We start from the raw sequence: 26384 nt of genomic DNA on the forward strand, positions 1-26384 counted from the left end.
AAACCTTTAAAAGATCATTTTGAAATTAGTTCTGGTATTAGGTTGTCAAAGCTGTTTTAAAAACTCCATCTGGTGGTCACTAGCAGAATACTCTTGCAGTTCCCCAAAGCAGTAACATCAGTAAAACTAATTAAAGGATTTCAGTTAATCATTAGAAAAAAAAATTAAAATCAGTCCCAGTTTCTGGTTAAACACAGATTTGTACTAGCTGCTCCTGTCTGCAAGCACTAAGGGTATTGCTGCAAGTATTTGTAAGAAGACACAAAATTAACCATAACTTCTACAACAAACTGCTGCTGTGAGGATGAGGCAGGTAAGAGACAATTCTGTTGCAAGAAACAAATCTCAACAATGATTAATTTTGGTTTTGAAACTAAGAGAAGGATATTTAACCAGGCTATTAGGTCTGATTATTCACAAGAAAGAAATATTTATAAAAAAGCATATGTTTCTTGTATTGTTTCATGAAACATCTGGTACTAGTCATTGTGGTTGACAAGATGCTCAAAGATCAAAGGAAGTGCCATTCCCATTCAGCTCCAGAGCATTGTAATTCTTTCTAATTAAGTTATGGTTTCACCAGTCCACAATGAAATAGATTTCATACTTAATTAATACAGAAGTTTCTGAAATTTTTCAGGTCAGCCTATGTGCAATTAAATAATCATTCTAGCACCTGCAGTGCTGTGCAGAGACAAGCTCTCTTATAAAACTTGACGTTAGAAAAAGCTTTTTTCCACCCTTTAATAGAATTAGAGTATTATTTGGAAATACAGGCATTTTTTGAGCTCTCATAGCTGAGTTATGTAGATGATCTACCCGTACTGAGGAATTTATTTTGTGATCGATAGAAACATTACTGTATAGTAATAATAATAAAATACTGTTTATAAAACAACTTACGTTACAAACAATGCCCAAATAAGCCAATATAAAATCACTAATACTGAATCATGGGCAAGCAACCCTGAGACATGAAGGCAGCAATCACACAGAACAGAGCATGGCTGTTCTAGAATAAAAGGAACAAATGTTGATTTACAACCAGCCTCTAAGGCAGAGGTAATTATTAATACCAGTGCTTATGTATACACATCTCCAACTTGTGCTTTTTTAACCCTATCCAAGCAGAGAGTTCCAAGCAGAGGCAGTAAGACTATCAAATTTTACAAATTCACATAGCTCCATGTACCTTATAAATCAACACAAGCATCTGAATTCCATTGAAAAAAAAAACCACACTAAAAAAAAAAAAATCCCCAAACCAAACATGCAGAGAATACAATAAAGACATGCAGGTTTTTTATTCTAAAATTAAACCATAAACAAAATTCCTTTAACTTTCTTCAAGCTAGCAATTCTTGGTTTTGTGTACAACTTCCCTGCTTCCCTCCCCTCCTCCCTTTTTTATGTGAAAGGCCTAATGTTCCGTGGTCTTTTAATCAAGGACACAAATTTGCTTGCTGTCAAGTAAAAAAAGACTAAACATACATAAAATTAAAAGCCAGGCCTTTCACAAGAACAATTTTACAGAGTGACTGGCAACTGTGCATCAATGTAACAAAAGCCTTAGAATAGATGCTCTTCTCAAAAATTATTTTTTTCCAGGAATCTTGAGTTATTGCATTAATACAAGTAGCCTTAAGGTGCTAAAATGCCACCAAGAATTCCAATATGTAAGCTTAGCCCTTGAATAGAGACAAAGCAATCTTTGACTAACTCTGTGGCTAATATCCCACGCTCTTTTTTTTTTTTTTTATAACAACACTAGAGGAAAAGTTAAGATGGAAATACATGGTAGTTTATGAAAAATATCTTTGAAAAAAATTGTAGACTATTTCACAATTCAAAATTCTAGTAACACAGCAATTTGCTTTTCATCATAATACACTGGGGACCAGGCAATAACAGCCATTTAATATTCTAAAACAATCCTATCATACTACACAGGGACAGTTTTCTTAATAACATTACAACAAAAAGGCAAGAAAAGATGTGTTAATCAAGAGCAGAGACAACAGCATAGTCTAAAAACAGACTTCAGGCTTCTCGTGCAGGATTAGCTCCCTAACAATAAATCATTACCCTGGAGCAATCCAGCCCAATCCTTGGACTAACTGCAAGCTTACTGCAGCCTTTGGTCTCTCTCCTTGATGACTGTGGCTATTCGATGCTGCACAAAGCAAACAAGAGCTCTACCACTCAGCTGAGTGTTGCGACTCTGCTGAACAACTGATCACAAGGATTCAGAAGGAAGGTGAGCAAGGCAGAATCACCATCTCCATAATACTTTACTGGATGGATCTGCTTTAAGCCAGACAATAAAAAGACTGATATCTCCACAATTTCAGCATCTCACAAGCAGAAACATTGAATGGTGTTTGTTAGAGAAGACAGAAGAGAGTCTCTCATCTGGCATGCATATGAGAATATGTCTTATATGAGAGAAAGAGACCTCATTTCAAATTAAACCTACTGTCAGGGATCTGTATTCTGCTAAACACATCAGTAACAGGTCAATTAAGAGAAATTATTGGGTTTGGTCAAAAGAAAAGTGACTCACATCTGCTTTCTTTATAATAACATTTGTCACTCAGTAGTGGATATATTTATTTTGCCATAGGAACAATAAGACGTGTTAAAAAATGAACAAGAGTTTTGCCCACCGCAGCACACTGTAGGTGGCGAGTGGAATTGTATGTGTTATCAGCCAATCCTTAAATACTGTCACAGTATCTCGCAATTATTTAACTTCCGCAACTTCTACCTTTTCTGCCTCCGCCCTATCCGGAACATCATTATCATACATCAACCTTTTCCATTGAGAGCATGTATACCAATACATACTAATCACCAAGAAATGACAAATCCATAACTCCCTAATAAAAATAATAGTAAAATTATGCATCATCCCCAACAGTCATAGAATCGTCACAGAATCACAGAATACCAGGTTGGAAGGGACCTCAAGGATCATCTGGTCTAACCTTTCTAGGCTGGAACAGTCACTTAACAGTCACTTAACGACCATTTTTTGCAGTTTTATGAAAAGTTTATACAACTGAAAAATAGTCTGTTTGCCACTGTTCTTACATGACTTGCACCCTGTGATCATTTAAGCAATTTAAATAAACTGTTTTATTGTTTAAGGAAAGACACAGCTGGCCACACAACAGCAATATCTTGCTTTTCTTTTAGTAACGCATTAACTGTGACAGTAACAGCACAGTGAGCTGCCGCCAACCACAAAAACATCATATAGCTGTTAAGATACCTCAGACTAAGTTTTATCCGTTTCCATAGATGAAGCAGAATTGCAGCTATCAAGGTGCAAATCAGCATGGTCTAAACAAAATCATAGAATCATAGAATGGTTTGTGTTAGAAGGGACATTAAAGACCATCTGGTTCCAACCCCCATGCCATGGCCAGGGACACCTTCCACTAGACCAGGTTGCTCAAAGCCCCATCTAGCCTGGCCTGGAACAGGGATGGGGCATCCACAACTTCTCTGGGCAACCTGTTCCAGTGCCTCACCACCCTCATAGTGAAGAATTCCTTCCTTACATCTAACCTAAATTTACCCTCTTTCAGTTTAAAGCCATTACCCCTTGTCCTGTCACTATGCTCCCTTGTAAAAAGTCCCCCTCCAGCTTTCTTGTAGGCCCCCTTCAGGTACTGGAAGGCTGCTATGAGGTCTCCCCAGAGCCTTCTCCAGGATAAACAACCCCAACTCTCTCAGCCTGCCTTCAGAGGAGAGGTGCTCCAGCCCTCTGATCACCTTTATGGCCGTCCTCTGGACTCACTCCAACAGATCCATGTCCTTCTTATGTTGGGGGCCCCAGAGCTAAATGCAGTACTCCAGGTGGGTCCTCACGAGAGCAGAGTAGAGGGGGAGAATCACCTCCCTCAACCTGCTGGTCACGCTTCTTTTGATGCAGCCCAGGATACGGTGGCTTTCTGGGCTGCAAGCGCACATTGCCAGGTCATCAACCAACACCCCCAAGTCCTTCTCCTCAGAGCTGCTCTCAATTCATTCTCAGCCTGTATTTGTGCTTGCGATTGCCCCAACCCACATGCAGGACCCTGCACTTGGCCTTGCTGAACTTCATGAGGTTCACACGGGCACACCTCTCCAGTATGTCAAAGTCCCTGTGGACGGTGTCCCTTCCTTCCAGTGTGTCGACTGCACCACGCAGCTTGGTGTCATTGGCAAACTTGCTGAGGGCGCACTCAATCCCACTGTCCATGTTGCCGACAAAGATGTTAAACAGCACTGGTCCCAATACCGACCCCCGAGGAACACCACTCATCACTGATCTCCACTTGGACATCAAGTCATTGACCGCAACTCTTTGAGTGCGACCATCCAGCCAATTCCTTATTCACCGAGTGGTCCATCTATCGAATCCATGTCTCTCCAATTTAGAGACAAGGATGTTGTGCAGGACAGTGTCAAATGCTTTGCACAAGTCCCGAATAAAATAAAAAAAAAAAAAACAGAGTTGTGAAACCTCGATTTTCTAACTTCTACTTCTTCTCTGGCTTTCAATTTATTCCATCAACTGAGAAGAATAAATTTCTCTGTAGCCAAGTTTCTCCACCTGTAAAATGGGGATGCTTTCTGATGTGATTCTCTGAATCTATGTACACATTCTGAAATGGTAATGTGCTACTTGCTCCTGATTCAAAGTATGATAAATGCTGTTGCCCTCTAAATACCACTGAATAATGAGGCTTAATACAGGTTTCAATCAAAGCATGAAATAATGTTTGTAAATGTGAACATAATTTTGAAGATGGGAGCTTTCTCTTACATTATTTTTGCTTTTTAAAGATGGGAGACACAAGAAATAGCTTTTCTCTTTTTGCTTTTCTGGTTCTATTTATATAATTTTTCTCAGTAGAGGGTAAGTTCCCCTGGAGCTCTGCTTCGCTACGCCTTGCGTTGTCAGAAAAGCAGTTACTGAATAACAGGAAACACAGTCTTAACACTGCTGTGTCAGTGCTTATCTTTGTTTGAGTTACTCCTTGCTCACTGCCTGCTAATTAACTCAGAATAATTTAAACCTTTGCAAAGAGTGGTTTGAATATTTGTTAAATTTTTGGTGCAGCCATTGATTTGAATGTGAACTTTCAGCCTGAAAGCTGAAATGTCTCTGGGCCACTGCTGCAACCCAAGACCCTCCATATGCATCTCTAGTTTCAAAAAAGTATTTGGAGCAGTAGTGCTAACCTTCAGGTAGAAATGTAGCCCTAGTGCTGAAATATTTTCTCCAGGTAGCCCACAACTCTAATTTTGAAATCTATACTTGTACACATTTGTCCCATTTCATTTCTTTGAAGTGTTTTGGCTCTTTCCATGTGTTTTTTTTCAATAAAGCTTGTTAAAGTGAAACAAGTAAGAGGCCATGAAAACAGAGAATGCTGATGAAACACTGGTCATAAATTATCTTCTCAACCTCTGAAAGCCACTGCAGATTATTAAAAAATTACAATAAAATTGTTCTTCCCCATGTGCTGGTATGAAAACATGATGCTACCAATGCATTCCAGACAGAAAGGCTGCAAAAAAACCAAACACAAAACTCCATGAGCCAACCCTTTCTTTCTCATTTATATCTGAATTTTTTTAAGAACACTATTCAACATAGTCACTAAGATGACTGATGCTGAGCCAGACCCAAAACATACTACAGACTCAAAAGCCTGTCTTTTAACACCTCATGGTCACTGCAGAGCATCTGGAAAAATAATTTATTGCATGTGTACAATACTGGGAGTGTTCCAAGAGCTAGGACCCATGGAAAATAGAAATACACCCTATTTTTAAAAAAGGATCTTAATATTTTTGACATGCACTACTTTTGTGTCGACTTTTTGTCTTGTTAAGCAAGGGGCATTGCTTGGTATTTATTCAACAGGCTTTTCCTTTTCTAGACCTCTAGCACTTAAAACAGCACACTAGAAAAAAATGTAATTGCAAAGGCTGGCCAATGCACGTAGGATTACTTCATGAACAGGGAAAAAAAATCCACTGGATGGCCTCACATACTTAGAAATGGCAGGGACAAACACTACTTTTCTGTTCTAAAATATCTTACTGCAGAGGATAATTTGAACTTTAAAGTCACATGATGAAACCATAGGTTTGCTAAACATGCAACGTGTATGGTTTGAATGACTTAAACCAAGTTCCCGTTTCCTTTACTGAACTGTATGTTTTTGTAGTCAGCGAGCGTCTGGATTTTTCATTGTGATGTACAGCAGCTAAAGAAGTTATTGTAATATATACACCCTGCTCTCTACATAAATAAAAAGGGCTATATGCTCCAAACAATAATTATATTTCATCTGACTATTCACAGTGAAAGCCTCAGCCCGTTGTATCTGTGGAGCATTTTCTTGAAAAGGTAAGTGCTTTATATTACTTTGAATATGCAATGTTTTATTCATCACAACAGGCTCAAATTGTGAAGCTAAGTTTTTAGTTTTCCCTTCTTTAACAACATTTGAACTACAGAAAGTAAAATACTGTATCTGGGAAACATCCTCAGAAAGCTGAAATTTATAATAAAGCTGAAATTTGTAACAAAGCTGAGCATTAAATTGAGTAAATGTGAAGACTGTTTTCCAGGAAGTGCTTAACCCCACTGAACCAATGATAGTTAGATGAGGAAATATTGTTCAGTGGTCTGGACAAAAGACTCCAACCATTCCCTAAGAGCAGTCTTAAAGGATGGACATTGTTGGATAATCCTAACCACACTGCAGGAATCGTATAGGACAGGAAACACGTCAGCGATGCTGCTTGGAAATTATGTTCAGTTACTGCTGATTCATTTATATTCTGGAAAAGTAAAAATAAAAGCTTTCGGTTTCTCAGAAACTGGTAATTTTTCGGAAGCAACGGGTAGGATTTCTTACATCTTTACAACCTCAAATACTTGCCCAAGTCTGGAATTTTGACATTACAGGAAAGATTAATACAGTATTTTACATTTCAGTCGTTCATGTACTGCAAGCTGCCCCCATCTTTTAACTTAGCAGACGCAGTACAAACAGAATGGACAAATTCACCACCCAAATCATGTGCGGTGTTTTCATGGGTCGATGCAGGACGTGCCCACCAAGAGCCAAGTTTCATAAGGAATATTATGCGTATTGCTTTATGACTGGATGAAAGAATATTTTCCTTCTAAAGGCTGGTGACAGAATGCAGAGAGACTGCCCTGCCAAACCTTTTATAGAGGAAGAGTTCTGGCTGCCAGGGAGAAACTCCCTGTTTTAGGAGCTCTTCTTTCTAGACTTTAAATAAACAAAAATTTCCTTGAAACCAAGCTCTCCGTTTGCAAGAGTTAACCATCAAAGCGGGGATGGGGGACCAAAAACAATGAAATCTTAGAGACTAGATCCTCTCAGTACTGAAAGTAGTCTTTTCACAACTTGCTATTTTTAAACTGCCTTCTGAACACTATGCTCATTTGCTCAGCTCCATCTGTTGGAAGTGAAGGATAACGTACTCACTGTGCTTCAGAAAGTAAAAATCAAGCGTATTTACTTTAACTGCTGACACAAAAGGCAGAGTGGATGACAGTGGGGAAACAGGGCCAGAAAGAGAAAAAAAAAAAAAAAAAAAAAAAGTGAGGGCACATGAAGTTAAGGAAGGATTCACAACATGTGAATGATGGTCAATTAAAGTGAGGGGGAGCAGAGGTAAAGAAGGGACAAAATATTGGAGCGTGACAATACAGGGAAAGATAATGCAAGTAGCATATTGCAAATTTCCCTCATTAATCAATCTTCGGAGAAACAGGAATAGGCCTGGGTTCTACCATAGCTTCAATATATGTGAGCTTTGCCACGCTATATCTTCCTCTCAGTTACCAGTAAATAGAAATAACAAAGTCAGTTTACGTCACAGTATGTTGTGAGAAAAAAAAAATTCATTCAGGTCTCAAGGTGTTTGTGCTCTAAGCTGACAGATTCCACTGAAAGAGTGAAGGACTCGGGGCCCCCCAGCAAGCAGAGCATAAACATTACATGCATTTTGAAATAAAATGTATGTCCCTGCAGTAAATCCAAGAACTGGACAAGAACTGAGGGAATACCAGATTTTCTCACAGCAGAGGAAAATTACATAATAAATTTCTTATATTTTTATGATGGGAACTCAAAGTATTTTGACAAAAAACATGGTCGGCTGCATGGAGATTCTGATATAAAAAGATGCGAGAAATAAACCACCCTCCAGTGCTCTGCTGCTCCCATGGAACATATCTTTTTACTTTAAATTAAATTAGTATTACCAAAAGTCTATAAAAATTTTCAAATATGTTCATCTTACTACAGCAAAAGTTGTGAGCTCCTTCATCCCATTATTATTCTGAGCATATATCTACTTTAGTGCAAGAAATGAACTTAACGCCTTGGGAATGTTTTAAAACTGTAAAGGCTTACAATTTCTAAGAGTTGCTTTACATGGTAGATGAGCACCTTACAGTCCTAAGACTCTCTAAAACTATCCATTCTGATGTAAACAAATGTAGAGAGAGGTTATGCCATCTGCGACTATATTCAGTCAACTGGCTGCAAAGGAGTCAGACTTTTCTGATGGGCTCCAAATTATAATCTCAGCTAGAAAACCATAATACAGCGACTCCATTAGGTGATAAGCATTACATCTTGTAAAGTGCTATATATCCTCAAATTTCACTGAAATAGTTACGAAGAGACAAAATATTGCCAAAAAAAAGTTTGGCTGTAGGATAAGGTCTTAAGTCAGAAATATGTATCTAGGTGTGACCATGTCAGAGAGAACATCCGCGTTATCAGCCTGTATGAAGTATTAGGTATATTTGATTGCAGTCACCTCAACGCAGCCTTTCCTACCACAATCTGAACTCAAAATTGCCAGTTGCTCTCTTTGAAATACTTAGTGAGACACCAGAACCAAATAAGAAAATAGTCTGACATTATCATTGTGATTTTTTTTTTTTGAAGCAGAACAAAAACTTCTAGGAATAATTTAAGAGGGGAAAAATTCATGTCTACAGCGTTAACTTTAATCTTATTTACCAAACCAAAAATATTTCAGAATAAGCTACAAACTGCTAGCAGATATTTTTTCTTCTGCAATGAAGAATTTATTGAATTCAAGCAAGCATTATGGTCATGCTGACTAACCATAGAAAAGCTGCAAACAGCTTGTTGTTTTGGAAAAATTTTGTTTGTGTGGGTAATCCTAAGGTGATTTTCTGAAGTTCCTTTAAAACAGCACACCTAGAAATTTTTCCTTAAGTCAGAATTTTAATACTTACACTGATTAGAATTATACACATACAGTTGCACTGTTATTTCCCCTCAAGTCAGTATTTTAATTCCAGATTGAATAGATTACTTTTGTTTAGTGTAAATCCCTCCCTAGATGAGGTAAATTAAAAGACCCACACTTATATTAGAATGACAATGTCTAGGTGGATAGTAAGAGTAATATTAACATCATTGCTATTATTTAACAGTAATGTTAAATAATGGTTAGTGGTTATAAACGAGAGTTGCAGCCCAACAGAAACTATTTCAGGGATTCATCTTGACACCTAGAATCAACGAATCGTTAAGGTTGGAAAAGACCCTTAAGATCATCGACTCCAACCATTAACCTAGCACTGCCAAGTCCACCACTAAACCATGTCCTCAAGCACCACATCTATCCGTTCTTTAAATACCTCCAGGGATGGGGACTCAACCACTGCCCTGGGCAGCCTGTTCCAGTGCCTGACTGCCCTTTCAGTGAAGAAGGTTTCCCTAATATCCAACCTAAATCTGCCCTGGCGCAGCTTGAGGCCATTTCCTCTCGTCCTATTGCTTGTTACTTGGGAGAAGAGACCGACCCCCACCTCGCTACAGCCTCCTTTCAGGTACTTGTAGAGGGCGATAAGGTCTCCCCTCAGCCTCCTCTTCTCCAGGCTACACAACCCCAGTTTCATCAGCCGCTCCTCGTAAGACTTGTGCTCTAGACCCTGCACCAGCTTCACTGCCCTTTGGACACACTCCAGCACCTCAATGTCCTTGTTGTGAAGGGCCCAAAACTGAACACAGGATTCAAGGTGCAGCCTCACCAGTGCCGAGTACAGGGGCACTATCACCTCCCTGGTCCTGCTGGCCACACTATTCCTGATACAAGCCAGGATGCCATTGGCCCTCTTGGCCACCTGAGCACACTGCTGGCTCATGTTCAGGCAGCTGTCAACCAACACTCCCAGATCCTTTTCTGCCAGGCAGCTCTGCAGCCACTCCTCCCCAAGCCTGTAGCGTTGCGTGGGGTTGTTGTGACCCAAGTGCAGGACCCGGCACTCAGCCTTGTTGAACCTCATACAGTTGGCCCTGGCCCAACGATCCAGCCTGTCCAGGTCCCTCTGTAGGGCCTTCCTACCCTCCAGCAGATCGACACTTCCACCCAACTTGGTGTCGTCTGCAAACTTTCTGAGAGTGCACTCGATCCCCTCATCCAGATCGTTGATAAAGATATTAAACAGAACTGTTTAACAAACTAACCTATAACAAATGAGGCCCAAACACATCAATAGCCTCTCTGTAATACTGCACTGGTCCATCATTAAAATATCACAACATGCAAACTGGTAGATAGAGAAACCAAGATGATGCACTTGCTTACACACTATGTTGCAACTACTGGAATATGCTGCACTAAGTCTAATGTTCCTTACTTTGTCTTAAATGCCCAAAGAGTAGCTAAATAAAATAAAAAAATACCTTGCTATGGTCAAAGATTAACCCAGTGCCAGTACCAAGGCTAGATCCTAAGCAAATTTAACCAAGTTCTGGCATCCTGTTTTTCCTGTAATTTGATGTAAGGCCATGTGATTTCCTGTGAAACCAAAAATATTTCCTTTGTTTCCTTTGCAATTATGCTACCATAAAAGTTGAATGTTGCTAAGCTATTCTGAGATTCTCTGCAAGGACAGTGAGTGTGGTTAGTTGGCCCACGGTGTAAAAGTTCTTGAGAAGATAATGGAAATCTTCACAGTACCAGAACCAAATTCAAATGTTCAACCATGCAAAAGGCCTGATGGGACTAGAAGGTGGTCTCACTGGAGACTCTGGTGAAAGAGCTTCTCAAAATGTAAATATTTCTTAACCTCCTGAAACTACTGTGTGGGATGATAACAACAAGCTTTCTGCAGATGCTCAAGTGGTTCCACATTCTCTTTCTCTATCAGTCACAAAGTACCTATCCTTCGCCAGATGTAAGCTTCAAATCTCTTTTTCTAATAGAAGGTCAAAATTTGACTTACACTGTTTCCTTCATTCTTGAGATTTCTCCTGAGTATTTAAGAAGAGATGAATTGTAGAAGTTAGAATTTCATGGTCTTTAGATTTCCAGGAAATAATAAAGAGAAATCAAAGCAGCAGAAGGAAGCCAGAAGAAGCAAGTCCTTCAAGCTCCATGGCTGCAGCTGACTGAATAGCACAGTAGATCACTTTCAGCCATAGAGCCAAAGGGAAGTAGAGGGCACAGCAGCTACCTGATTAATAAGAAATTTTCTAGATCCGCTCCGCTCCACTCCCTCCCCCCCCCCCCCCCCCCATACTTCAGTATTAATTATGGAACATAATTCAGAAATCAGACTGATGAGCTTTATTTCAAAAGGGATACTTTAAAATTAAAATCTATAAGGGGAAAATCACTAGTGTGAAGAAATACAAAAGGCCAACCAGTTGACTACAGTTGTGAGGTTTTGTGTGTGTCATTTGGGTTTTTTTTTCTTTTTAATTATTCTCACTCTTCAGTTTGAGGACTTTAGCACAAACTTGAGTCCTTCTTAGTGGTTCATATTAAAAACCAGCTGAACAGAAACAAAAGCTCTACTGCAAGCATTTAAGATACATTTCCTCAATTAACAAGATAACAATATTTCCTCCCAACATCTATCATCTTTGAAAAGATTTTTCACTCCATTTTGCTTAAGTTTGTTCATATTTAACAATCTATTTTTAAATTTCAAAGTTATATTGACTCTTAACTTGCTTAAGAGACTTCTGCCAGCTTTGCCCATCAATGCTTTCCCATGTGGTGTACTCCAGCTCAGAGCTTAGAACACAGCCAGAGTCCAACCAGCCAATTTTTCCCCTCCTGTGAATATACCTGTAACACAAAAACTTCCTTGAGTGCATCAGTCCTTCCTGTAGTGGAACCTCTCCAAAAATAACCTTTTCTAGAAAGGAAGAAACTCTGTCTTTAAAAGGGGACAAAGAACACTGCTGAATCAAAACATAACTCCATGGTTTTATATAAATGAAATTATAATTATACAAATACTTAATCAAAGCCACTTTGATAAGTCAACTTTTCTAATTAAAACCAGTATTAAAATTCCAATTTTGAGGAGAGATTAGAAATATCAGAAATACGAAGTAGTGTCAGAGGTAACAACCATAAATGAACTGTCAAACAGTATTAAGACACTGACTTATCTATAATGAACACTGCTTAAAAACATTAATGTATCTTTATGAACTTTTACCAATTTAAAGTTACTTTCACTTTAAGAGTTAACATCACTAAAATCCCTTTATGGAAAATGCATTAGGTACAACTAAGTGTATCGCTCTTGTTACTAATATGACTGTACAGAAACTTCAATAAGGAGAACTCTTCTGTGCTGTCTTTGCCTGATGTACTGTCTGTGTACATTGCTTGTACAGACCAGCTTTGCGTACAACGGAACAAAGTAAAAACACCAAGCTCTAATGTAACACAAAATCGAAATCCTTGTGAATAAAGGATTTTTTTCCAGAAAACAACATTCTACACTGTAAAAATGTCTATATGTTTAACTTTTTCCAGTACTAAGGACCATGCTTAATCAAACATTCAAAATTCATTAGGAATAGTGAGTTCATTATCTTATGTTTAAAAATATTTATCCTTTGTAACTAAAACAGTATGCTGTTTTCTGCATCGATCAGTACAAGGTACACAGAAATTTTCTTTAGAAATTGAGTTAATTATGCTTTTAGATGGTCTATAAAATTTATATATCCCTATCTATTACACTCAGTTTTTCTTGAGTACATATTATGGTCTCCTACAAAGCTTTTTGGCTTAAAAAAGGATCCTCCAAACATTTGTATGGTAGCAGAATTATTATATCAACATAGCATAGAGCCATTACAGCTAACAGCCTATCCATATTACTCTTAAAATTCCCTATTTTCAGGAATTTATAACTCAGCTGTAAAAAAAATGTTCCTTGCTAAAACTTTATCAATAGGCTTATAATGCACTGGTAATAATTCTGTCAAATTCGAGCATGTAGAAAAGCATCTTTTTCTTTGCAGTTTTATGCAACAGCTACATCTAAAAATGACAGCATTATTAATGTATAAAGATGTTTTAGTATGAAAGCAGTTTGTTCATAACGGTTCTTAAACATTCACATTAATTTTATATGGGCTCCTCAGTACAGACTGCAGTTATGAAAGGCTTTTTTTGTAACACAAAGGAAGCAAAACTAAAACAAAGAAAGGAATGTGACTCTTGCCTCATATTGTGATTATCTTTGCATTTTCCTCAGCATGCGGTGCGAGCCCTGAGACTGTCAGCTGGGTTCAAATTATACAAAATTCCCACCCTTGCAACAGTACAGTGAAGCTATTTCATGGCTGGAGCTGTGACCCACACACTGGAGTTGCCCTGTGTACTGTCTTAGCCTTTTTTGGCAAGATGGTGAGGAAAAGCGGCTCCACCTAACCACCGAGCCAACTCCTTCCTCACCCGCCAAACAGCCAACTCTCCCATTTATTCCACAGGCGGCATGAGTGTGCTGAATCCTGGCTGTTGTCTACAAAGCTGAGCTGCAGTAAAGTCCTGTCTGCATCAAGTGAGATAAAGGGAGGGAGTAGTGATGAAAGCAGGAACCAGATAAAAAAATTAAAAGCCAAATTTCTCTGGGTAAAGATATTATGCAAGTTAGCTTGAAATTAACATAAGAATATAATATTCACCCAGAAAAATCAGTACATTTATTTTGAACAAATCGTTCATACTCCTGACTGCACTTAATATTTAACGCACAAATTAGAGACATTACAAACCATACTTTAATACCTGTTTCACCTTCCTTCTCCATTTCAGTTTCAAACTCCATTGAGCAGGAAATAAGCTCGGTACGGAAGGATGACTTCTCACAACATGACATGGATCAGCTACCCAAGCAAGAACTTGGCTTTCATCCCCTCAGAAGAAATCGAAGCCTTCATAGCTTCTCAAAACATCATATCAAGACTTATGCACTGTTACATCGCCTTTTTTGTACCAGCAGGATTAATAGCTGGCATATGTATTTTGGTCATTTTCATAAAGAATTATTTGCAGCACAGAGTCATAGAAAACTTAGACTTACTTCTTCTACACTTCACCATCAGCAACATTATAATGATTTTTTTATCATTTACTGTCATTACTAGACCTGACTATTTAAAAGTAACCCACTTCACATGTAACGTACTGTCATTTTTTTCCAACTTCAGTTATTTCAATTCTCAGTATGTTTTGATTTTGATGCTTCTCATACTATTATTCAAGAGATTTCTACCGAAGACTGCTCTCAGCAAAACAATCCGAAGACCCATATTGTGTGTTGGATTTGTACTTATATATGCCTTCTGTTTGTCACTGACTGAGGCAGTACTGGTTGGCACAGATAACTATCACTTGGAAAGAGACTGCCAGTTAGATCCATTATTTGCATGGCCTGAATATGAGATCGTTAAATTCACCTTTGGATTTGGAATCCCATCATTTCTTCAGATACTCTGTTTTACTGTTCTCTTTGCTAAAAAAGCACCTGCTGAAGAGCCAGCCTTACAACAGCACATTCGTACTTACCCTGCTGTGCACATTATAAGCATATCAATATTTATATGCCGTCTATTTTATAACATTATGATTCTCTTCAGGACAACATTTAAATTACAGAAGAGCATTGGAACTCCAAAGGATGAGCTTATGATGAATATTGCAGAAATAGTGTTGTTCTGTGAGAGCTGTGCTAGTTTGGTATTTATACTTTGTTTTCATAAACCATGCAAGGATGAAATACTTAAAGTCATACAGAACTGCCGAAGGGGAAACACTGCCAACAATCACCATGAAATACCAGTAACAACTATGACCCATGACAGTGGGTCTCAGTAATACCTGCTGTTCTGAAGAGCTGCCAACCCACTTTATTTTTTAGTTTGTTTGTGGGTTTTGCATTGGGTTTTGGTTTGGTCTTTTACTTCTTCAAAAAAGGATAATTGTTCCTTCTTTAAAACCCAAACTTGGACTATCTTACAGATAGAAAGATATTTAGTTCTAGTATTTGCAGTGATCTATGAGAAAGCATGTAGGGTCTGGGGTTGTTTGGGTTTTTGGTTTTTTTTTTTGGTTGTGGTTTTTTTTTTTTTTTTTTTTTTTTTTTAAAAATCACCTATTTGCAAGTGTTACTTAAACCCAAGTAGAAAGAAAAGTGCCACAGAAGTGTGCTTTTCTAATAATATCAATGCCCCGGCAAAGATCCAAACAAAAACATAGCAGAAAGCAACCTTGAACAAAGGTAAAAATCTGCAGCCAAAGCATTTTCTCAGGTGTGCTTCCTCTTTTGACTTCTTACCCTACAAACTACTTATTTTTATAACATTGGTAAATCCCAGTAGCAGCAGCAGAGAAGTATGGCTTAAGAATCCATTATAATACTGAAATAGTTTGTGATACTACAAGGCTACTGTAACACTTGTTTGTTTATAATATATATATATATATACACACACACACACACACATACAGACACTGAGCATTTCTTCCCTTTTTCCATTTTTCTCTTACACTTTTGATGGAGCCCTTAAGGTTTTTGTCTGAATTCTTGTGCCAAAAGAAAAAAAAAAAATCAAATTAATGGAAATGCTGGTCCATAAAGGAAAGCTTCGGGTCCTTTGTGAGGCACTGAACTGGAAAGATCAACAGGATGGCTAATTAAAACTTTGTGCAAGAATGAAAGCTTTTTGTTAATGTACTCTCAGCTTCAACTTTGCATTAAGACCTCCAGCAATTATTGATTTAAGCCATTCTTGATGAGTTCATTCAGAAGTATGAAGTCGCATGCCGTGGTAGAGTCACATTCAATAATATACTAACTAAAAAAAAGAGAAAAGCAAGCCCAGAACAGTATAACTGAGGCATGTTTTTCAAAAGACAAACAAAAGCAGAGCCCCAGTTCCAAACTGAAATCAGGGCTCTGCTGGAGACAAGATAGGAGCATTATACATTTAGATGAGAACTGATGGGTAAATGATGCAAAACAGGGGAAAAATCTGATCTGGAGAATAACACAGCTGTGGTATCAGAGTTCAGATGTAGCCCTGCAGAATCAGTAGGTTGAGATGTAGGTGCAAAGTTTTAAATGCTTGCTTTGAGCACATTGTTACTGTAACCAAATTTGGCCAGGAACCATCTATACGCATTTGGCTTCGGTTTCAGCTTTTCCTCTCATAGAGGTGGATAGAACGGAAACAACAGCGAAGGCACAAAATTGTACTAGATCTGGGATAAAGACATAGACTTAGATTGCAAAGTTATAAAAATACAGTGATGTGATGAGGAAGGCTCAAATGACCTGAAGGGTTGTGAGAAAAGCCACTTTGATGCTTAAATATGCGTCTTTGCATGACACCCGGATGCTAACATAACTGATAGATTTTTTTTTTCCAGTTGTATGCTTTGGAAGGTCTTCCTGACAGGGTCGAGATTTGTGTGGAGAGCTGGTGCAAATCAGCATGAGCTGCCTAGGACAGAGAAAAGCGAGCGCTGATCGATAAAGACGAACATCTTCTGCAAAACAACAGCCAAGTGCATAAATGGAAGAATAAAGGACATTTGTCAATAATAATACAGTATATAGATCTATTATCTAGATATATGGGTCTAGTCTTAGACATCCAAGTCCTGAAATTTACGGACCATGACTGTACCACATGCAAATAAAGCACAATACATAGTCTCGCTAACTGTGACCGTAAGGACCAACATTTCTGCCAGATGTAAAAATCAACTGGTAAGATGTCTGCGTTGTATTATGTCAGCTTGTTTTCCTGTTCAATTTTGTTCTGCTGCCAGCATGAACAGATGGATAATTAAAGAACATTACATATAAACAGACCGTTATAGAACCTGGTCAGAAAGGAAGTACGTAGATAAGAATCATCTCTTTGAATACAAGAGCCAATTTTATACTTGTGAAAGGATTTCTCAGCTGGCATCAGAGGTTTTGTTTTGCACCTGAGAAGAGGGAGATTAAACAATATGGACCGAAGATCAGCCCTGCAGAAAACAGTTTGAAGAGATGAGCTGTACATCAGTGAAAAAGCTGACAGACTGAGTGAAAGAGTATGGCAGAAGATGCAAGCTGTTTATCCCAATTCAGACAGAATATCACAGTTTCAGCTGCACCATGGATAAGTAGGTTATCTTCTAGTATGGGAATTATACACAAAGGATTCTACTTTATTCACTTCTTCTATATATTTTATATTTGAGGATGAAAGAATAAATATTGTGCTGTTTCTGAGTCCTGAGTTGCTGTTAAAGGTGCCTAAAAGAAAGCCTGGTCGGTAAATGTTGGCTCTAGTTAATGTTGGCTGGGACCTGGAAACTGGTCTGATGGTGAGTGAATCATAATGCACCTGTAAGGAGCCTGAAGGTTCAACATCGGTGGAAGGATGCTTCATGGTACTCTCAGCAAGGTACACAGCTAAAGCAGACCCATAGCCAAATGTCTCAGAGAAATAAAACCTGTAGGGGCCTACTGTCAGATCTAGGATTTGGGAACGGGTACGTCTTGTCAAGAATGAACTACTGGGTATAGCTTCTGGCTGCCATCTGTGAGATGCAAGTGAAATGTACTCTGTCCACGGCTACTGTCGTGGGAAAAAACAGTATTTTCTGGATGGACAGTTATATTGTCATAAAGAAATCTCTATGTACAATGAACAGACTTTGTAACTGAATAGGAGAAAACAAAGGCAAACAGGAGGGAAGAGGTTGAAAAAATGCAAAACAATAATTCAAACAGTTATGAATATAACTTATAGCAATACAGAAATGTTTTGTTAAATAATTCTTCATAAAAGTACTCAGAGCTTACATTAAAATTCAGGACAATGAATGTGCAGTCCTAGAGAAAATCTGCTTGCATCCAGCTAGAATATGAGGGCAGACACCCCTATGTGCAATAGGGGAAGGAACAGAAAGAGTCCCCAAAAGGCATTCTAAAATAGTCTGACATGAGGGAGAAAAGAGCAGCTTTGCCTAAGACTAAAAATAATAATTTTAAAATTATTAATAATTTGAAGTGTATTTTTAAGAACAAAATTAAATCTCCCTGCTCAGAGAGATTTTTTCATCCCTGTACCAGCAACAGATTTGTTGAACACTTACTTCTTCCAGGCTTCACCTAGTTTTGAACGGTATGTTCCAGAAGAAATAGAGCATATATTTTTATAGGCATGCTGTCAAAATTAACTGAAGGGATATACTGGAAAATTCAAAGAAGAATATTTTACTTCTGTACTGGTAATATTCGTATCTTTCAAAGACTTTGGCCTGCTTTGGAAAAAAACCCTTCTGTTCAGTAAAAGAAGAGAAATGATCAGGCTGCTGAAGTTTAAGCATGAATTTCTGAGTTGGTAACATGTTTTGGAAAAGAACATGTAGAGACTAAGGACTTGTCTTTGCTGAACCAGCTGGCTCAAATTTGATCTGATCCCATTGCAAAACAACATCTGAGCTAAAGAGACTGGATTTGCACGCTTTAATCATAACTCAAGCTGTTACACCCCTCCGTGTATTACTAAGCCTGGCCTTAGTTACATTCTAATTTCAAACTTACATACCCTGAAAGGGCTACAGCATTATTTATCTTGATTTTGAGGTAGTTGCAGATTTGGGGTAGGGTGAAAGCTCAAGCAACTCAGCCAAAATAAGTATGCTATGTAATGCTTACACCATATATGTTGCACTACAAATTGATTCACTAATTGGCTAGAATGAAAGAATGTGTGTCACATCCATGGTACAAGTGTCCAGCAAAGGACTGCCAGACTCAACTACTAAAATAAAAATGATTGATGCTTTGCAAATTTTATTTTTTAATTGCATTTGGATGGAGCCTGAAGTCCTATGATGAATCATCTTTCACTATACAACATTTTGTGGTCCAATTTTGTAAAATTTTTATATTATTCCCCAAAAGTTTTGCGATATACACTTTAAAAAAAAAAAGTTTTTACCAGAATAGTTTGAATGGATGCAAGTGTTGCCCCTGCAAAAGAAAAGGCTGAAATTTTAAAAATTATTTTTAGGAAGAAAAATGCATTCTCAGAATTATTGGCAACTGAAAAGCCTAAACACACAAAATACACTCTATCTAAGGTTTTCTGCAGGCACAGAACACAATTAATTCCAACTCAAACTAAGTTTGATTATTTGCAAGAGAGAAAGTTACTGAGGCTGGACAGGATAAAGTATGAGGGTGCTCTAGAACACGGTAATGGACACAGACAGACGTCATTCAGTGGCTGAAAAAGGTAGGAGTCAGCATCCATGCTAACAGAAAGATGAGAGAGAATCTGGAGGAATAGATCAATCTGCTTGCAAAACCATGAATATTACAACAGCATCTGTATTTCCTCTAGAAATAATTTCAGTAGAGATTATTACACAAATCTTATTTCTTCTGCATATGGTTATATTACACTATGTATTCCAACGCAATTTTAATTTATGCCTCCTTCCCCTTCCATGTGATACAGTACCTTACTTTTTTTCAGCCTTATACACCCTGGCTCTGATCTAATTTCTCCAGGACTCAACAGCTTCATACCCAAAGCACTTCCACACTTCTGACAGAATCCAACAGCTCTTACATCCTACAGGGCTCATCCTGCTTATCATCCTGCTGGAGAGGCTGCTGTATAGCGGCGGCTCAAGAGCGGTGATGCACCGGACCCCTTACGTTGTTCTCTCCTCTACTCACACCTCCCACTTTCTTCCTCCTCAGCTGTCACCTTTTTGCAACGCAACAGCAGGCACCTATGTTGAAGTCTGCTAATTTACACAGAATATCTTCTATTATACCCCACTTTAAGCCTCTTGGTGCATCTAAGTACATCATAGAAAATTACACTAGCGTTCCTTAAAGACTATAGTGTTAAGACATATAGTTTATTGAGATATATACAGTGTTTTAGAAGTTGACTACTACAGATTTAAAAGTAAACTGCTAGAAAAACCTTAATGCTGGATTATTGAGGTCTGACATTATATGAATACTATAGCACCAGTTGCTTTCATGCACATTCTCAGCAACAATCAAGATAAGGTAGAACAGGCAGAACTGTAATACTTAATACTGTCACAACTGTGACTAAGTTTGGATCATTAAGGCACTCCCTATGAAGTCCCATGGAGTATCAGCAACTGATAGGGAAAGAGAAATGTTCAGCAGCTGCTAAAATTAGCTTTAAGCATTTTATGGAATATGGAAGTGACAAACATTAATCAGTAACAATAATTTGACTGCATAAACAAGAGCCTGAAGATGTTGTCTGTTTTAGGAAACAGGATTCAGAGAATTCACATGATCAACTCAAAATATTTAGTGAAATACAGAACTCGTTAATTACAATATAACAATACAATATAATACCACTATATTTGGTCTCTTATGGTTCATAATTCTGCTGGCATGAAAAACAGCTACTTCATGGGTCTTTCAAAAGAGAAATTCCTAACAATTCTGAAAGTATGGCAAAGTGGCATATTTCTTGTAATGAATTCAAACAAGAAAATTAGCACTCAAAATTATACATTTTAATAGCAAATCAGCTGATACTCACAGATAGAAAAACAAGGACAGACAGACCAGCTGATTATCAAATGCAGGCCCCCATAATTACAAATAACTAACACCCAGAAGCTAACATTATGCATAAGGGAAAGTAAAAAAATCCTTCTGGCCCATACAAGATCAGTGAAAGCTCTGAAGGACAGAATTAAGTACAGCAAAACCACATGATCAACAAGCAACAATGAAGACTCTTTATAATCCTGTTCTTTAGGACAGCAAAAATTTAAGACCTTCAAAGCTGGTATCACAAGATTTTTCTAACATTACAATTATTCCAGTCCTATAACGCAATCATATTTGTATGCTTCTCAAAGCAAAACAGTTTTTAGGCGCTCTGTCCTCATAACCCTGTAGAAAGGCACTCCAGAAAGCCATTCCACACACAGTGGAAGTCTTCTGTTCAGAAAATCTTTACCAGCACTTATCTGCACAACTTTCTTTTAGGTTAAATAATAATAATTTATTCCAAAACTATTTATGAAGAACCATCATGTAAGAACATCTTCAAAAACATTTTTAGTAACACTGCCAAAATCCTGTGTTCCTATGCACAGTGTGTTACAAGAAATCAGCAAATAATATATTTGTCTCAATGGCACTAGAAGCCAAAGTGCCTTCTACTCCCGAAGCCACTTGTGGTAAAGAACTTTTGCTTCACTTTTCTACAGATAAGATCTTCTGTAATCTAAAAATATTTTACCATTGTAATAGACATAATACATCCATTATAATCACATGTTAATTGTTTACTCCACACTTCTGAAACTGTAACATTGGCTTCTTGCAATCTTAAACGCTGAGATCCAATTCATCTTATTCCAGGAGCAGCAGAATTCTGTATCGATGTACAGCACATTCATTAATGGCACTTAACATTCATGTAACAGATCAATATAATCATAAAAAGGAACTTACACAAATAAAATATTTCTCTCTTATGAGAAAGAAAGGTTTAACTTTCTTTCCATTCCAAGAACTCTGGCCACCAGTAGGTGGTGTTTCTGGAAACGTTAAGTAGGTTTTTTTCCCCCCTACAGATGAAATGCAAAACGCCACCTGCAATACTGGTGTTTTGATGCAAGACTGAGGCTCCACATTCTCTACAAAATAAGCTTATTTTACCCATGTGATTTTTGAGCTGAGCAATTCTAAGAAGTGTGAGGATGACGATGCATACCTGAAAATTAAAATATAAACAGGCAAAATGGGATCGACTTGAAGGTAGGAAACTTGAAATTTATATTGTCAGTTTAGCAAATGACCCTTCTCAGCTGCTAAATTTCCCTCAATCGGATATTCCTCTTTAGACTGTCCAGAGGCTTTTAAAAAATACCATGTATAACAGTAATTACTGCTTTATATCTATGCAAAATATGCTCAGTTACGATTTGCAAAGAAATCCCTTAATTATTGATCAGCTGAGATGTAGGTTTGAATAGACTATAATCTGAAAAAATGCTAGAGGCAGAAAGGAGGGTAAAATGAACATTAGGCAAAATAAAACTGACAAATACGAGAGAAAAGATGCTTGACTAGTTCTAGTGAAAAAGAAACCAGCAGAAACAGGGTTAATTCTAGCCTTATAAGGCTGTTCAGCAGCACTTCAACTGCACACAAATTAGAACAACCCTGGGAATCTATAAAGCTTGTTTTATGGCCAAGGACATGCAGCAAGATCTGCATTTTGCTGTTGTAAACTATCCTTTATTTAAGACGTTTTAAAACAGAATAGACTTTTATATGGGTTTTTTTTACTGCTGAATCATCAACAGGTGGCATTCACTGCAGCTTTGCACACCTAAATACAAGTTTTTACTGACACGACAGTCGAAGTTGACACATCCATTAAGTGTGTACCCGAGCAAGAACCAGCCTTCTGTTGTCTGGAGGAAAATCAGCTCTGGAGAAATGGAATTAAGGTAAAATAAAGTGTTTCACCATACAGGGTTACCTGTAGTGCTTGTAATTGCTTGGCTTTTGGTGGACTTTCAGATGTAATTAAAATCTGACCACAGATGGACCTTTTAAAATCAATTGCTTAGACTGTTAACTTATCTTTTATTGTATTTAAAGCACTTTTACTGACTTATTAAAAAATAAAAGGATGTCACATAAAAGACAACAGTTCATGTCTGACTTCCATAGCTGCTTTAAACAAACACCGAACCTTCTTCAAATAAGTGTAATTTCATATGGATATTTAAGCATAAAGATTTACATTATGAAAATTATTTAAAACATTGCAACAGCTACTGTGTACTTATGCCTATTTCATTAAGAAATAAAAGCTTTGGAACGGATATCTCTAAGTATCTACTAGCTACTTCTGATAACTTGAATACATTTAAGCAAACTCAGAGCTGTATTTCTGACTGAAAATATTCTAACACTCACACTCCATTAGTGGTCTGCTCCTTTTTCTCCCCCAGACAGTACATCAGCAGGATTTAAGTCATTAAAATGTGGAAAGATGCATGAATTTTACTAGTAAACAATTTATCTTTTTTCAATATGTTTTAGTGTAATTAAAACCAAGGTTTTGGCAGTAAGTTGAAGATTAAAACAATTCAAAAATATTTAAAATTTAAACACAAAATACCCTAGGTTATCATTTTCTTGCTGTTCTATTTGTTTGGGGTGTCTTTTGTTTATTTTTTCTTTTAAATAAACTTTGAGCAATGCTTCAGATCCACAGCATTCAACATTTGTAAGTAAACAAATCAGATAACTGATATTTTTCCATTCCTATCCGGAAGTCAGTGCAACGTAATTAATCACAAAGAAAAGCAAATAATGTTGGTGTAAATCAATATGCTGCTTGTATTACCTTCATTTCTAAAATTTGCTTTTTCCTTCCCCCTGAAAGCAGAAGGAACCAACTGCTTTTCAACTCCACTGCCTTCTCAGCCACAGACTCTGCTACTTAATAGCCTTACAAGCTGATGATGAAATAAATATACATAATTTTTATATATCTATATATTAAAAAAATAAAGTTTTTCTTCATTAGGCTAAACTTGCTCATCTGATTTTCTATATTTCTACATTTCCCAATACTGAATCCCTGAAGGGTACACAAAATTTTAACAGATCTGCACTCACAATATATTATCACCTAGAACAAATTTAAGTTCGTTTAACTGAACCTTTGCCTATATATTCAAACATGATGTTTCTTACAGACTCAGCTGTGTATATGAAGTTAGCAGAAGCGTGTGGTACATGGTACAATGCTGGAGTATGAGATTAATGGTTTTCCATTTGCAAATTGCAGGTCCAAGGATGTTCATTGATTATTAAAAGAAAACAAATGGAGCTAAAATTCTACTACCTTCCAACCTGCATGAAGAAACACTGTTGCTGAAAAGCTTTTATTAAAGAGATCCAAGTACCATAATGGTAAAGAGATTCCTACATGATCTTAAGGCATACAGGAACTGCAAATTCTCTCATTTGCAATGTATATAGTGTCCTGTAAAAAAAAATTAAGAAATTTACTATTTGTACTGTTATATTTCAGTCAATTTTAAGTCAAATTAATTTGACTTCTAAAGAATTTTAATTTCCTGTACAAAAGTGTACATCTTTTTCCATTCCAATCAAAATGCTTACGATGAACTTAGTTGAAAACAACCAAAAATCTGAATTTCTTTGCATTACCACCAAACTGTGAGTACTAATATCTTTTCTGCAGATATTTTAACCATGGAAACTTATTCTGCCTCAATATCGCCTGTTGTATGTAACAGCACAACTTTTAACCTAAATGGATCACATTTGTGTAATGAAAGCATATCTTCTAGATTAGCTGATAAATCAGAACACCAACAATATGTTATTGGTCTTTTCTTATCATGTCTTTACACAATATTTCTTTTTCCTATTGGTTTTGTAGGAAACATTCTGATATTGGTTGTCAACATAAGCTTTCGTGAAAAAATGACTATTCCAGACCTTTACTTCATAAATCTTGCAGTAGCTGATCTCATTTTAGTTGCTGATTCTCTCATTGAGGTTTTTAATCTTGATGAAAAGTATTATGATATCACTATTATTTGTACCTTTATGTCTTTGTTCCTTCAGATCAACATGTATAGCAGCATTTTCTTTCTGACATGGATGAGTTTTGACAGATACATAGCACTGGCAAAAGTAATGAGGTCCAACATATTTCGCACTATGCAACATGCTAGATTAAGCTGTGGTCTCATATGGATGGCGTCTATTTCTGCAGCACTAGTTCCATTTACAGCTGTGCATTTACAACACACCGGAGAGGTCTATTTTTGTTTTGCAGATGTAAAAGAAATCCAGTGGCTAGAAATAACCTTGGGGTTTATTATCCCCTTTGTGATCATCGGTCTTTGTTACTCATTAATTGTTCGAGTTCTTATAAAAGCACACAAGCATAGGAGTCTTCGTCTGCGGCGACAAAAGGCTCTCCGAATGATTTTTGTCGTTGTCTTGGTTTTCTTTATCTGCTGGCTACCTGAAAATGTCTTCATTAGTGTTCAACTTCTTCAAAAGAAAAGCGAGCCTGTCTCTTCAAGCAGCCCATCCTTCAGACATGATTATCCTTTAACAGGACATATTGTGAACCTAGCAGCTTTTTCTAATAGCTGTTTGAACCCCTTAATTTACAGTTTTCTAGGGGAAACCTTCAGGGACAAACTGCGACTGTATATTGAACAGAAAACAAAAATGTCAACATTACATCGCTTTTGTCAGGCTGCCTTAACGTCTGTCATTCCTGACAGTAATGAGCAATCAGAAGTCTGATTTAGTAGTGGTTGTATAAAACGGATGACTGAAGTTGTGCAAACAGTGAACAAAATGCTTGCTACTAACAGAAAAAAGTGCGTTTGTGTGTATATATATATTGTATCGCTCTACTGAGTATTGAAGGTTTATATTCAAAATATTTTTATGACGACTTTAATGTAGAAGAATGTTTTAGTCAAATTTATATTTAATTATTAACAGGATTATTAAAAGCTGAGCACTGAAGGAGCTTTGTTTTGTATTATACATGTATGAATGACAAGATAGAAGAAAATTTTATCAAGTTAGGAAGACTCTAGATGTAACCTGATTATCAGAGATGCTACTTTGCTGGTGTATATAAGGTACTTCCACTGAAATAATGAAGCTGCCGTAACAGTGGGGAAAAATCATTACAATGTATTGATGTGGAGATGCAGTAAACATTGATTTTTCTTTTTTTAATGACTTTGCTTAGAAGAACTACATGGTACTATCGTCACTGTATTCTAGCATGTCTTCCATGATTAACTTTTTTTTAATCTTAATATAATCTAGCACGGCGGTGAGTTTTTGTCTCATAAATGTAATCTACTGTTTACATCAGTACTTGATCAAAACTGAAATCATCTGTAACTATATTGCTCATCTC

General features: G+C 37.2%; 2 protein-coding genes across 2 annotated transcripts in view; one reads left to right on the plus strand and one right to left on the minus strand.

The window, feature by feature from the left end:
• LOC309591555 (cytochrome P450 2W1-like) overlaps nucleotides 1-26384 on the minus strand; it is a gene marked incomplete at its 3' end in the record, with an annotated part of 160924 nt that overhangs the window by 119213 nt on the left and 15327 nt on the right. The gene's annotated exons all lie outside the window — the stretch shown is intronic.
• On the plus strand, nucleotides 24677-25834 carry GPER1 (G protein-coupled estrogen receptor 1; the record flags this gene model as incomplete). The annotated part of the gene is made up of 1 exon (XM_082311791.1): nucleotides 24677-25834. One exon carries the CDS (start codon nucleotides 24677-24679, stop codon nucleotides 25748-25750), a length of 1074 nt encoding a protein of 357 aa, XP_082167917.1. The 3' UTR covers nucleotides 25751-25834.

The sequence above is a fragment of the Platalea leucorodia genome (assembly GCF_965183815.1).
Source record: "Platalea leucorodia genome assembly, chromosome: 5".
Lineage (NCBI taxonomy): Eukaryota > Metazoa > Chordata > Aves > Pelecaniformes > Threskiornithidae > Platalea > Platalea leucorodia.